The sequence below is a fragment of the Pantherophis guttatus genome, chromosome 1, assembly GCF_059756535.1.
Source record: "Pantherophis guttatus breed Tessera chromosome 1, ASM5975653v1, whole genome shotgun sequence".
NCBI classification, from domain to species: domain Eukaryota; kingdom Metazoa; phylum Chordata; class Lepidosauria; order Squamata; family Colubridae; genus Pantherophis; species Pantherophis guttatus.
In genome coordinates, this window is record NC_142063.1 from 236,601,002 (window position 1) to 236,616,899 (window position 15,898).

Below are 15,898 nucleotides of genomic sequence, written 5' to 3' on the forward strand. Positions count from 1 at the left end.
ATGTGGTTAGGTCAACATCACTTGTGGGTGGGGGGGAACCTGTGGTGGCCCGAGCACTCTGCCAGCAAAAACAGGCTCCCGAGCTCTGTGTTTGGCTGTGACGGCCTCCTGAAACACTCTCCAAGCAAAAACAGAGCTCTGGAGGGCTGCCTGCAGCCTTTCCAAGCTCAGTTTTCACTAGGCAGAGGCACCAGAGGCCAGTCCTTTGCTATTTCTAGGGCGGCCCTACGGGCCAGATCTAAGCACCCGGTAGGCCGGCTCCAGCTCCTGGGCCTTGAGTTTGACACCCCTCCTCTAGAATCTAGATCTCCTGCCTTGTTAGTATACACTTTATAGTATATGATGTAACTTCAGGAGTAAACAATGTCACTCAATCTCAGATTTAAAAGGGACTGGACATTTCTCTTTTGGAGTCATTAAGTTACTTTTATGTAGAGACAATGTAAAGAATAAAGAGGATTCCCCCTCCTCCCCAAATTTATGGAATGATTGGGGAGATACTCAATTTCAAAGATTTTTTTTTAAAAAAAAATATTAGTGTACCAGTAAGGACACAAATGTTTTTATTGCTATTGTACTGTACTTTTAATTTCCAACTTACAAGATGGAAAATAGATATTCACAATGTTAAAAAGTCTCATCTTACCACGTTTTCTTGATTGTTCATTTGTGTGCAGCATGTAGGCGTACTATGATATATATTCTACTCAAGACTATACATAAAAAGTAACATTTTGTTTATCAAAAGTCCATTTTCATCATGAAATCAGGCAAAAGTGCAAAACAGGTCTGTCCTTAACATGAACACAGAATATGATTTACAGTGTTTTGAGGAGTGGCTAGTGTGGAAAATTCCAACTGAAGAGTACACCAGTCCCATTTGCCTGCTGGTTCTCAAAACTGATAACATTACAGCAAATAATAGGCCTCAGGTGCTACCAGTGGACATTAAGAGTTCAATTACAGTGGCATTCTAGGTGTGCCATTATGTGTGGCCCTTTTATTCTTCTGTACTTGGTTCTGATTCTTTTGAGTTTTGACTACTTTCATTCTCACTTCAAACACTTCATGTATGGCCTTGCGGAAGCAGTGGAAATTGTAGTCTATTAGTCCTAAGGAAAAAAGAAAACACATGTGAATTGGTATGTCCAGTCTGAAAATCAAGAGGAGGTGTGCTGAATGTCTCACCTCCTCCAAAGTTTCATGAGTTGTAGAGCCACAGAGCAGCTTTTTCAATGCTAGTCCTCAAACTTTGGAATACCCTCATCACAAAAACATGTCTGGCTCTTTCCCTCCTTGCATTTCCTAAGGGTTTGAAAATTATCTTGTTCAGGTGTGCTTTTTAGCTTGGACAACGGAGCAACTATTTTTGTTTATTATGTTATTATATTCTATTGTTTTTGTTTTGCTCCTTTGAGCTCCTGCCCAAAGTCATTATTATTTACAATATTTGTAATTTCCTTGAAGTAAAACATGAAAAACAAAATTATTTTCCATAGTGCAACCACCAATTCCCACCTTCTTTTTTCCCTATTCAGGTTGCTCAATTAAAAAAACGTTTAAAACTTGAAAGTTCGCAACAAACTTACCCATTAGATCTAATTTAGTATTATTTAAATAGGTTTTAGCTTAGTTTTAATCACCAGCCAGTACTATCATTATTTATTTATCAAAAGAAAAAAAAATTATCCTGGGCCCATGATTTAAAGTATGCATGATGCATATAGAGAAAGAGAAGGGGATTTTTTAAAATTGTGGAAGTATTTTCCTGAAGCTTTGGGGGAAGGAAGCAACAAAGAAAAAGAAGAAAACCTTTGGACAGGATCCCAAAAGGTACTTTAGGCATATCCAGTGGTATTTTTCCATTGGCAATTTTCCCAAAATTGACTCCTGTGCAATTTTGAAACTTCTTGTAAGTACAGTATAACAGTTTGCTGAAACCTGTATTATGATTTCCTGTTCTAAAATAAGTATGCATTAATGTAATTTTCTGTTCACTGGCCAATAAAAAGGAGCAAACTGTTTGTTTGTTTGTTTGTTTGTTTACTTATTAATCACAAATTCTATCTCACAAATCCTCCACAAGCTCAAAGCAATGGATGTTGCACTCCCTTTTCCAATTTTCTCCATAACAGTAAGTACACTGGTCTGAAAATGTGTAAGTGGCCCAAAGTCACCAATTAGTTTCCATGACTGTGAGTGGACCTAAAGCTGGTTTTCCCCTATCCCAGCTAACACCTTAAACCTTAAACTGAATCACACTGCCACTGTCCACAGATCGCTTAACTATGTTTATACATCTTAACAGCTTTACAAAGAGGAATGTAAATGACATTTTACTAACTATTACCCTGACATATAAGACACATCAGTGATGGGAAGAAAGAAGGAAGGAAAAAAATATAAGAAAGGATATCACCTGATTTCATTTAGAACATTTTTGATTTCTTGTGTTCATTTGGAAATCTTTAATATGTAGTTAGGTTTAACAATTTAGCTGCTTTGCAGTGACTACATATAGTAAAACATTTAACAAATTGTTTTGTTATAGGAAATGTTCATTAAATCTAAATTTAAATCATTTGCCTTACCTCTGTTTATGAATCTACATAATTAGAAGCTCACTACATTTGTTTTTATATTATTATTATTATTATTATTATTATTGTTGTTGTTGTTGTTGTTGTTGTTGTTGTTGTTGTTGTTGTTGTTATTTGAACTTATATGCTGCCCTATCTCCGAAAGGACTCAGGGCAGCTCACAACAATAAAAACACACAAAGTTCAATTTTTTAAAAAAATACCCAATAAAACTATAAGAAGCATTAAAATCCCCTCTAAAACCTCTTCAATCCAATCCAGCCAGGCGGACTAGCCATGTTTTAAGGCCACGGCGGAAAGAATGAAGGTCAGGGGCCACCCAGAGCCCCAGGGGGAGCTGATTCCACAGGGTAGGTGCGCCCACAAAGAAGGCCCGCTCCCTAGGGGTCGCCAACCGACATTGCCTGGCCGACGGCACCCCAAGGAGGCCCTTCCTGTGGGAATGCACCGGGCGATTTTAGCTACATAGCAAAATACACTGCCACAATCTAGTCATTCTAACATAGAATGCTGAAATTCATTCCATTCTTCAACCTATTCCCAATAGTATCTCAAAGCTTACATTTACTAAATAGTTACACATTTTTGGTATTTTGATTTTGATACGATGCTGGCTGGAAGCATACTAGCTGGGGAGTTCAGGGAGTTGATGTCCACGTATCTTAAAATTGCCAAGGTTGAGAAACATTGTGTTCAACTGTAGGATCAATACATGGAAACATTTTCTTACAAAGGAAAACAAGATTGTAGATAGGTTTAGGCAAAAAAATTGAATACCTTTTCTCTCAAAGCTTTCTTCTCTGACAAAGCAGACTAGTGCAAGGAACTTCGTCACTTCTTTTAGGTAAAGGACTGTGGCGTTGTTCAATTTTATAATTGCTGTTGATTCTTTATCATAAGGTGTTCCAGCACCATCTTTTTTGAGCCTTAATAGCAAAGGATTGTGAAAGAAGAAAGTTGGGAAAATACACCATTAATTTGTTATGGTCTAGAGGCTGTATTCTTCTTATAGTATTATTTAAATATAAATTACATATTATGTGCTTAGAGTATAGCCAAATATAATCTACTGAATTATAAAACAGATGTGATAGTATTGGTGAAGGTACCACACTAAATTAAAAGAATTCATATTAAATATAACAATGGAACCTATATGATACATAAAAGCATTACTAACGTAGTGCTGTAATGTTAATTTTTTAAAATCCACAAAAAAAATCTTAATATTAATACTGACCATAAGCTAAGAAGTGAAAATATACATTATACGAAATAAGAAAACATTAATCTACAATAATAAATAGACAGTATATAAAATGGGAACAGTTCTCATTTAATCTATTTATAGGTTGACTATAATTAAAACATAACATATATGAATACATTTTAAAAGTTGGGGGAAGAACAAAGAAACATTCAAACAGAAATGTACTGGATGAAGAGATGGCAGTTCAACAGCTGCCTGAAAACTTTAAGAGTGGGACCTTTCAAATACTACAGGGAACAACCTTTTAGACTTTATTGCAGAGATAGCTTACTTGCAACAAACCACAATCTGCACATGCAGATTTTCTTGGATGATTTTAGTAATCATCGAAATCTATAGTGGCATAAAGAGAAAAGGTCTTCCTTTATTAAAAATTATTTAGACTTTGTATTTCACAAAACCAAACAAAAATACTAAATTTGGCTGAATGGCTAATTAAGAATCAATCAAATTGCTTTGTTAGATGTTCTACTCTTACTGCACCAGTTAGCACCATTGCAACTGCTGAAGTATGTGTAAACGAAGCCACAAACAGAATGCCCTACTGCAAAATAAGTATGAAGTTAACAGGAGTAATTTTTTTAGAAATTCCGTTTCAACATCAAATAATCTATTAATTTATAAAGAGGTTTTCTGAAAACATGACTTACCACAATATTGTTCCTCAATTTCTCTTGTATAACCAAATAAAGCATGATACTGTATATATAACCTCTACCTTAAAAAATCAAGTATTATATCTACCCCCCCAAAAAATATCCTGAATTTAAAAAGTCTCTCCTTAAAAAAAAAAAAATTAAGCAATCCTCTTTCGCTTCATTACCAGATTCTCATCACATCTAAAACTATTATTCCATTTTAAGGATAAACTATTGGGAAATAAACTAGCCTTATTCTCGTATCCTCTTCTTTACTAATTTTTCTCCACGTCGCCCCAACTCTTTCTATTCCAGGCAGGAATTTCATCATAGGATCACCCTGATCTTTATATATGTTTGTGTGTCTATATGTACATGTACTTAAACACAAAATTTAACTGCTTGATTCTCATTGGTATTTTCAAGAAAACTTGGACTATTTTTCCCAACTTTGACAAAGACCAAATTGCATATCATTTTATATGCAAATGTTAGGTTTTTCATTACAAATGCATTGCCATGTGATGATTATACAGTACATTAACTGCAAACAAGCACAAATTAGCAAAAATACTCCAACTTACCCATAGATGGAGGAGATGTCAATGACAACATCTATCATATCACAGCTGAGCTCATAAGTTTGCATGTCCACGGGGGTACTATCAGTAGCAATATAAATTTTACTTACTACATCAAAGAGAAATGCTTTCTCAATTCCAGAATTCTACAAGGGAACATGGATTTTGTTACAAGGAACCTAATATATAATGGATACTATACTGTACATAATGCACATACACAATTATATACACAAACACAACAATCCATCCATCATCCTATCATCCATCCATCCATCCATGTCTGTCTATCAATCATCTTCTCTACCACACTCTCTCTACATTACATAATACCGTATAATATAGCTGTCCAGAGATGCTGAGAGTCAGGATATAAATTTAAAGAATAATTATGAAATAATACATGGCACAATAGAAATAATTGTCCTACAACTCCAGGATTATCTGGGCTGTTTTCTGTCAATATTCAGTTGTAATACTGAGATGGCACTAGTTGCTCTTCTTGATGACCTTTGGTGGGATCAGAATGGGAGTCATACACCATCTTGGCCTTCTTTCATCTCTTAGCAACCTTTGATACCATTGATCATGATAACGTTCTGGATTGGATTAGGGGACTGATAGTACATGGCATGGTGTTCCCATGGTACTTTGTCCAGGGCTGGCAATAGTTAGTGTTAGAGAAAGATTGGCCCCAGAGCCCCTGCTTTGAGGGTTCCTCTGGGCTTTACTCTCTTACCACTTCTATTTTGAATCTATATGAAGCTGCTGGAGAGGTTATCTGGCAGCACAACTCTGTGACCTGTGTAGTTCAATTACACTTCTCTCCCCCAGGCAAACCGAGTAATGCAATCGAGATTCTTTCCTGACATCTGGAAGCTGTGGGGACTGAGTGAGGGAAGGAACAGGCTTCAGCTGAACTCTGGCAAGACTAAGTAGTAGTGGGTTTTGAGATCCTTCCACTTCTGAAGATTTTCCATCCCTATCTTAGAATGTACTTTTGGTGTTTCATACAGAATCTCATAATGGCTTAAATAATAGCAATATTTTTCAAAACATTAAAAAAAATAAAATGTCCTTTTGCAATAAACATGAAAAACATAGGAAATACATGCACATGCAAACATATTACCGAGACAAAAATGTTAAGCAGATTTTCCAAAGTTGGGAGCTGTGGAATTAATTTCTGAACCACTTTGCTGAATGCTTCAAATATAGAATGATCGTATATACTTGTCAAATAAAAGCTGAAAAATAAAAATAATCAACATGTTCATTTGAAATAAACACTTGTGAAACAGAGTTCAATAAAAATAGAAAAAGATGCTGAAAAAATAACTTAATATTCTATTTTATGGCTGATTTTATAAGCCATACAGAATATATTGATGGAAAGCAAAGCAGTAACAGAATGAAGGGCAAAAAAACAGAGCATTGGATTAAAAATATCTCTTGAAATTGGGACTTGATCTCACAATTTTCAAGGAATTTATTTTCACCAGATAGTGGACTAATGGTAACATGATTCATGTACTGCCTAATTGGGTGTATAGAAGTGCTGTTTTTAATGAAGTACAGATACAGGTAAGTCTTTGACTTATGACTGGTCATTTAATGACTGTTCGGAGTTACAACCTACCTGAAAAAGAGGATTTATGACCCAGGTTCAAATTTCTGATGGTTGGGCCCTCCCTAACATGACTGCACTTGGCAACATGGCTGCATTTATGGCCGTTTGCACATTCTGCGGTCATGTGACCTTGGCCTTATGATGATTTTCCCCAAAACTTATTTTCAGTTTTGGGCCAAACCACACCATAGCGAACAATGGGTTCACTTAACAATCACGGCATTTACACTTACAACCACATTCACATAACAACCACAACAAAAAAGTCAACCATTATGACATATAACTGTAATAAGCACGATCCATTACAGTCGTATGTCAAGGACTACTTGGAGTCCTTTGTTAACAGCAAGTGGGACTGGTAACTCATTCGCTAACCAATGCAGTTGTAAAGCGCAATGTCACATGACCCTGCTGATTTATGACAGCAGTTCAGAACATCGGTAAGTGGGATATTACAGGATTGCCATTTGCAACATCCTGCTGGCTTCCCCATTGACTTTGCTTGTTGGAAGCTGACAGTCAAGGTCGCAAATGACGATCAGGTGACTGCGGGACACTGCGACCATTGTAACTGCAAGCTGATTGCCAAGCATCCAAACTGCAATCACATGACACTGCAACACCTGCAACCTTTGAGGACTGGTCTTAAGTTTCCTCATTCAGTACTGTCAAAACTTCGGTTGCCAAAAGAATTGTTGACTATACATAAAGTTCATTACCACACAAAATCAATTAAAATGTTCTGGTGTGGTGGCTCAGTGGTTAAGATGCTGGGCTTCTAATGAACCCCAGCCTGGGTTCAAGTGCAATGTGGTGGGGTGAACTCCCATCCTTGTCCCAGCTCCTGCCAACCTAGCAGTTTGAAAGCATGCAAATGCAAGTAGATAAATAGGTACCACTTCAGTGGGAAGGTAACAGCACTCCATGCTAGCCATATGACCATGGAAATGTCTTCGCACAGCACTGACTCAGTACTTGAAATAGATATGAGCACCACCCCCTAATGTCGGCAATGACTAGCGGAGTAAAATCCACAGAAACTCCTTTACCTTTACATACATACATTCTCAATATAGTTTTCTCCAAGTCAGGACCATCAACAACTTTGAGGCTAGCAAAATGCATCACCCTAGCACAGCCTTCCCCCAAATGGCGCTCATTAGAAGTATACAACTGGGAATCAATACTATATTGACTGAGAATGAGTGGAATACTTGCCTCTGTTAATTTAAAAAGTTAATTTTAATGATTTAAGCATGGCTACACTAGCAAACATTTATTCTATTTGGTCATGAAATACTGTAAAACTAAGCTTACTAAAACTTTTCCCAAGTTTGACACTACAGTCCTTCTTTTAATATTACTTGCAGTTTCCTTTTTCTCCCCAGCAAACTCCAGCCATTACACTGCTTTTCTCACCTCAAGTGGATTTTTTCTAGTCCAGCATCTGCAAGGTCATCATTAGCCCGCTGATGAATGTCTCTTTGTGTTTCAATCTTGTGATCATCAGACAAACCATCTACTTTATGAATAAATATTTCAAAGTTTATATCTGGATTTACTTTATATGCTCTTGTCACAGTAAGGTGCAATCTAGCTAATGCTTCCATGTAGTCATCCTAAAAAAAGAATTGGATAAAACACATGACTTAACATTTCAACCTGAATTCTTTTTACTCAAGAAGCATTATATGAAACTCCCATTCCATTAAAATAGTATTTCATTAATAAAGTAAAAGACGGAATCCCAAAGGTGCTTTTTCAAGAGGCAAGTGGACTTTATGGTTTTTCTTTGAAGACATTTTGCTTCTCATCCAAGAAGTTTCTTCAGTTCTGCTCAGCTCAGAGCTGAAGAAACTTCTTGGATGAGAAGCAAAAGTCTTCAAAAAAAAAAAACCCAACCATAAAGCCCACTTGCCTCTTGAAAAAGCACCTCTGGGACAACAATGACCTGGATGACTAAGAATCTCCATAGACATTTTGAAGAATGAATATTTCAACTAGTTATTAATCATTAACTCTCTTCTATTTAAAGACTACAAGCACTTTAAGACTACCTAATCCAGAATTCTATTCCCACAGTGGCCAACACTCATGCTGTTATTCCTTGCAGCTGTTGCTAAGATATTTCACATTTGACATTGGGGATAATACATAGATATCATCACTAATAATCACCAAAAGCTTTAACCTTCCTCATTTCCCTCATTTAAGCAGTTCCTTAACATGACATGTTGATGTCTCATTATATACTGTATATATTTGTTACACTTATATCACACCTTTCCTCAAAATACTTGAGCTGATATACTTCACTCTCCTTTCTGTTTTTTCTCCACAAAAACAATCTGTAAAGTTGGGCACGCAGATGCACAGGGTGAGAGTGGATGAGGAGCTGAGAGTAGATTTGAATTTGGATGACCTTAGGCACTCTACCACAAACATAATCCATAATTATGGATTATTTGTACATGTAGTCCTCAGTTTACAGCCACATTTGGGATCAGAATTCTGTTTGCTAAGCAAGGTAGTTGTGAGTCACACCTGATTTTATGAACATTTGTCAAGTAAATCACTGCAGTTGTTAAGTGAGTTGTGTGGTTATTAAGTGAACCCAGCTTCCGCCATTGACTTTGTTTGTCGGAAGCCAGTAGGAAGGTCGCAAATTGTGATCACATGATCCTGGGACACTGCAACCATCTTAAATACATGCCGGTTGCCACATGCCTGAATTTGATCATGGGGATGCTGCGATGGACAATGCGAGGACTGGTCATAAGACATATCTTTTCAGTGTCATTGTTTAGCAGCGGAAATTCTGTTCCAATTGTGGTTATAAGCTAAGGCTAGCTGTAATCATTTCTATATTTATTGCAGGAAATAGGTAATTTTAGAAACTGCAGAAAGTTGAAGGATTGCAAATATGGAAACAGAAGTGCAAGCAATCAAAGGTATTTGTGCAGTAGTTTCTAAATAAAAACAGAATGTACTGCAAAATCCAAATGAGTCCCTTTTATGATAAAAGGCTTATTGCTCACACAAGGCTGAGAATTCTGGTTTCTATACAATTGTACCAGTTAAGGAGATCTCACACTGCATTTCCCAGTTCCAATAACATTTAGGAAAAAGGTTTAAAAAGGTGGATTGTGCTGCAGTGAGAATCCAGGATGTGGAAAAAGTGTCTTGTTGTAAAAGGAAACTTTGCTTGCAGTTCTCTAGAGCAGAGGTCTTTAAACTTGGCAGCTTTAAGACTTGTGGACTTCAACTCCCAGAATTCTCCAGCCAGCTATGCTCTAGAGCTATGCTGGCTGGAGAATGCTGGGAGTTGAAGTCTTAAAGCTGCCAGTCACATTCTACTTAACTTTCCATCTATTCTATTCTATTCTATTCTTCTACTCTCAGGTGGTGTTCTTTTGTGCAAATTCAAGGTTTGAGAATGATTTTAAAAAGTCAAATTGGTCAGATATCACCTTCTTCTTCTTACCTGAGAATCAATCACAAATATCAATGCTCCAGTGCCACGAAAAATCATTTCGTAGTCAAAAGTGGGATCAAAAAAATCAATTTGGCCGGGAAAGTCCCATATCTGAAAGTTAACAAAGGAACTGTTGGAAACATCTTCACGGCAGATCTTGTTAGTACTTTCCAAGAAAAGAGTTTCATTTGGTGACATTTTATGAAAAACAACTTTCTGAATGGAAGATTTTCCACTTCTTCTCAGTCCCATGAGCAGGATTCTTGGCTTAACTTCAGAATTAAAAGGATCATTGAAATCTAGAACCAAATAAAAACATTTTTTTTTAGTTTATACTGTACCTAATGTATTTATTTATTTATTTATTTGTTTGTTTAAATTTCTATACCGCCCTTCTCCAAATAGGACTCAGGGTGGTGCACAGCCTAAGTAAAAACAAAGCATACAAAATTTAAAAAACAGTATTAAAATAATATAGTACAAAACTATATTTTATATCCAAACCTGAATGCAATTTAAATATACTATTTTAACTCTTCTTTGCAACTTAAGGATTCTTTTCTTTTCTGGTGCCAGAAAGGGCAGCTTAATTTGAAATGATCAATATTTATTTTTAAATAGTATTTTTCCACCTATTTTTCTCTCTCCCCCTGCTAGTTTGAAAAAACTTACATCTCTCAAAAAATAAGCCAAAGTGTGGAAATAAATGCAGATTACAGTCAGAACTCCATACGGCACATGCCTTACCATGTTCCTATCTCATAGTCAAGCAAACTTTAATAATGAGATGAAAGATTTACATACACACACACATATTTGTCCCACCTTGTTTTTTTTAAATGTACAACTCATGGAAGCAAACTTGTCAATGCTCCCTTTAGAAACTTTAGATAACACTGAATCACAGGAATACATCTGATGAAGAACCTGGAAAAGTATACCCATTTCTGTGGCATGTACACTTGAAATATTTATGTTCAAGTGCTTCTCAAAACACTATTATTAAAAACAATTTTTGCTTGAGTATGAACTCCACGTCAGCTATGTTACTTAATACAGCCTCTCTGAAACAAAGAGGAAAAAGGCTATGCATTCAAATGAGAACACACAAACCATAATATTTAGGCCTATACTGCACAAAACCTAACATTCGAAGCAGCTCTACCCATTCTTAGCAAAGGCAAAGAAAATATAGCCTAAAACAAAAATATTCCATGTGTTCCTGAAAGTGTTATAAAAACTATTTTCTGTTTAAGCCCAAAGTTTAGCTCTGTTGATCCATTTACAAAAAGAAATTTCCCTGTAAAAGTACCTATATAAGTGTATGTTGAGTACCATCATTCCAATGCACTGGTTTTATTAAAACAAGAAAACAAAACCAATGGGACAACTGTCTGGAGTACAGCCTTGCAATATGGAGACTGACATTCACAGCTGCAGAGAGACTCTGAACCCTTCTATGGCTCTTGCCTTTTATGGATCTGAAATGGGCCTTCCTTAAAAAAAAACTTCATGTCTTTGTGATACATGCACTCTGTCTGCACATTGAATACCTGCACCACTATACAATTTTAAAAGTTTGCTTAAATATTTTTTTTCTCCAAGTTGTGCTTAAGCTCTCAATCCCTTAGCGAAGTTTTTTTCTTCATTTTTGTATATGGCACAAACAAGAAAGATCCATGTTATAAACTGAATGATCACCAATCTATCAATTCCATATTAGTGCTAGGACTTCTCATTATTGTTGTTGTCAGTCACATGCACATTTCTTTCCCTCTTCCCTCCCCCTTCTCTTCCTGTTCTTTCCCACAAAACACAGCTACAACTGACAATACATGTGATCTATATTATGTTCTCTCTTCAAACCCTCTGTCAATGTTCTCTCAAAGCAATTGGAAACAGAAAACCTAGCCATGTAATCTTTGAAAGATCTCACCTTTCAGAGCATTAGCTGCCTATAGTATTCATCTTTATATGTATTTTGGGAGCACAAGTGTTTTAAATTTCTTTTTTAAATGAAAGATGGGGTCATGTGTAAATACATCTTTTTAACTGTAAGATGTATATTTAAACAAATATATAGATATGTTGTAGAAATGTAAAAGGCCATTTTTTGGCCAATCACCTTGGGGATTTGGGATATTTGTGTTGTGCATGAAAATACACAGTTAGCTGCCGATTCAGACTTAAGTCCTCTGCAATTGTGTGCAAGGTAGGGAGGGAGTAGGGAGGTAAGGAACAAGAATTTATTTTTATTACTTTACACCCGTCTCACTATTAACTACTTTTCCAGCTGGTGAAGTAATTGTATCAAAGTGTTTGAGCTGCACTTGAAAAATTACCAAATCCTAGTTCACTAGGGCAAATGCACACATTCTCAGCTTCCAGGCTTAGTGTTCCACCTACAATATTAACCAAAATTCCAAGATATTTGTAAAATGTAGCTTGCTAATGTTTGCAAAGTATCTCTGCTCTGATGTTCTGCAAGAAATAGGAATAAAAGCACATTTTCAAAAAAAAAAAAAAAATCCAGTCCCAGTATCAGGATCTATTAAAAATTTAGGAACATATCCTAAGAGGTCAGGTCAGATTTCTCTGTAGATCATCACAATGCATGACACAAATATATATTTCAATCTAGCACACTCACATATTGGTAGCAAATCTTGCCTGCTGTCCAACACATCTTAGTCTTAACATCATTCTATTCTCATATTAAAGGCCAATGGTATCCCAGCTCAAAGTCAAACTCTATTCAGTTATTAATTTCTCCAATTCTCCAAAACCTGTACCAACCTGCTCCTAAATGATCTCTATTTCATTTATTCCAAGTTTTTCACCTTCTTCCCTCACTTAATACTAATGTTTGTTTTTGGTCATACATACATTTAAATTTCGCTTTACAGCATTCTCATTCAATTAACTGGGCCTGGTGGCTCAGCAGACTGATAGCATTGTGATTAACACCAGCTGTCTGCAATTACTGTAAGTTACTGTAAGTTCGAATCTCACCAGGCTCAAGGTTGACTCAGCCTTCCATCCTTTCTAAGGTAGGTAAATTGAGGACTCAGTTTGTGGGGGCAATAAACTGACTTTGTATAAGTATACAAAAGTATGAAGGCTATTGCTTAACGCATTGTAAGCCGCCCTGAGTCTCCGGAGAAGGGCAGCATATAAATCAAATTAAAAAAATAAATTACTTCTCTATCCCCAAAATTCAGTCTCCTTGCTCCCAAACCTCAGTTCCTCATCAAAACTTTCCTTTCTCCACCAGTGTTGCCAGAGTTTATGGTCATGAGAAAAATATTAGGATTCCTACTTAGTAGCAGAATTATTAAGGGGATAGAAATCTTTGAATTTCTGCAGTCCAGATTTGGCAGCCCTGGCAAAACAATACTGTGTGTGGCCAGCAAAGCTGAAGATAGATGGCCAAGAAAATGAATGGCCAAGAAGCAATTTCCTTTTCCATTTCTTCTTAAAATCCCAAACTATGAACACTTGTGTGTTTTACTGCATCTCCTATCCCTTCTCTTCTCTACAGCAGTAACAGGAAAGAAAAGGAGCAGCTTGGATTGTGGGAAATATTTCTAAGCAGCAGAGATGGAAAAACTGAGTTTCTTCTTGTCTTTGTCCAAGAATACAGGTGACCCCTCCCCAATCATTTCCTTTAAACTGTGTTAGATATAAGAAATGATTCCACTATACTACCAAAGTTGCATACTTTCCCTTAAAGGAGGGTGAAACGAGGACCTATTTTGATCAAAAGGATCTGGAATTTAAAAGAATCCTTGCGCATCCTAAATATCAGGGCACTTTTTTCCCCCCTGTAAAACCACACCAACTTCCAATTTGCAAAAAAAAAAAAAAAAGGCCTTATCCATTCTGGTACTAAAAAAAAGTAGCAGCTTTTTTCTTCTTCTTTCCACCCTTGCTATAAGAGGAAAGGCTGCCTTTAAGGCTAAGGCTTAAAAGGATTGTGGTAGGGAAAACTAGGCAGAGCAAGTTCCTGAAGGAAAGGTGAACAGTACCAATTTAATTTTTAATTTTAATTTTGCACACCGCTTTCGCCCTTTTGCCAGTTCCGATCGTTAAGACATTATCTCCCTCGCTGCCTGTGGCGAAATAAGATTTAAGGACTAGCCTTAATACTGACTCTTGAATACTGGAATCAACGGCGGGGATGGAAGGGAACCATCTTTGCTTTTCTCCCTCCCCCCCCAAGCCAGCTGATTCCCCGTTGCTGCCCCCCCCACCCCTTTCCGCCTGCGTTCACACGGCACACCGAACTGTAGAGGAGTAGCGAGTTACGCAGACCATTGAATAAACTGACCCAACCGCGGTTCAGTTTAACCACGAGTAAACGTGTGCCAAAGAGCGTGGGGGGTGGGGGGGTGGTAAATGTTAGGGTGCAGTTTCCACACACCACGGAACCAAACGTTTGGAAGCTGGGAGGAGCCCAAGTTTAACTCCCAGCCGCCCCCCCAGCTTTCCTCGATCCCCGCTGCCCCATCCTCCTCTCTCGGGGCGCGCTCTCAAAAGGACGCAGCTCCCGGGTGCCGCCGCCTGGGCTTCTGCCCTCCTCTCCCCCCCCCTCCCCAAACAAAAGGCCTGGCAGCAAAGTCGCCCGAACAAGGCTGCTCGCTCTTCCTTCGTCCTCCCTCGGTTTCAACCGCAGGAACTACTTACACGCCCCGTCCCCGCTTTTCTCGGGGTCGCCATCCGAGAAAGACTCACTCTCATCCCCATAGTCGGCTAGCCCGACAATCTCGTCCTCTTCTTCCTCCTCTTCTTCTTCCTCCTCCTCCTCCTCCTCCTCTTCCTCGTCTTTTTCCTCCGCGTCTTTTTCCACCGCTCCTTCGTTCTCCTGCTGCTGCTGCTGCTCCTTCAACTTCCCCGGCGCCTCGCTCATCCTGCTCCCTCCTCGGCTTCGTCCTCGCCAAGCACCGCTTTCCCCGCCGCGTCGCCCCTCCAGGTTGCCTCTCGTGGGTGGGGTGGGGGATTCGAGCCTAAATTATTTCCTTCCTTCCTTCCTTCTTCGACCCTTTTTATTTTTCCCCTTTCCTCCTCGTCGCAGTTGTCAAAGGAAAGTCAGCCGAGGCCCTGCAGTCCCTCCCAGAGGAGAGAAAACTGCGTGACCCAAGTCACCTGACAGACACACGCATACACACACACACACACACACACACACACTCGCTCATGGAGTAACATAATAGTTAGGCGCACAGAAGTGAGAACTGCAAGGGAGGGGTTGCTGTCCAGGAGCGAGAACCCTTGTTTGTTGTTGTTGCAGCAAGCGCTTGGGGGGGAAATCAGTAGGTAAATATAAAAGGCTGCTCGGGGTCGACAACGCCTGGAAATGGCCTCTCCTACCTTCCCTCGAGTATGAGCATGTAGTAGTTTTATAACGGTTAACAGTGGATGAAAGGGGGGGGGGGAAAACTCTGCTTATGCTCAAAGGCAGCATAAAGTAAAAAGATTCGCTGCAGGAGGATTTTTCTCGACAGCTGAGGCACTAGGAAAAGTTGCCCGATTGCTTAATAAAAGGCAAACGCATGGAGCACTTACAGAGTGTATCCTTTTATTATTTTATTGGCTTCCAAAGAGACCAGAGGAAGAATAAGAGCCAGTATCTGCAATGCACAATGCTGTGTGTGCATGTGTGAAGCCTTGATAGTAAAACCTACTAGTGAGTGAGTAAGCA

At 38.2% G+C, this 15,898-nt stretch overlaps 1 protein-coding gene across 2 annotated transcripts; it reads right to left on the reverse strand.

The window, feature by feature from the left end:
* Positions 1–546: 546 nt before the first annotated feature.
* On the reverse strand, positions 547–15,492 carry RRAGD (Ras related GTP binding D). 2 transcript variants are annotated; one of them, XM_034408972.3, is made up of 7 exons: positions 14,932–15,492; positions 10,207–10,496; positions 8,142–8,341; positions 6,222–6,336; positions 5,093–5,235; positions 3,378–3,526; positions 547–1,112 (listed from the first exon to the last, which is right to left on the reverse strand). In XM_034408972.3, the coding sequence occupies exons 1-7, from the start codon at positions 15,104–15,106 to the stop codon at positions 961–963; spliced, it is 1,224 nt and encodes a 407-aa protein (XP_034264863.1). In that variant the 5' UTR covers positions 15,107–15,492; the 3' UTR covers positions 547–960. The 2 variants fall into 2 exon arrangements, with proteins under 2 accessions (XP_034264863.1, XP_034264862.1); XM_034408971.3 differs by having other exon boundaries at positions 14,884–15,395.
* Positions 15,493–15,898: the final 406 nt, after the last annotated feature.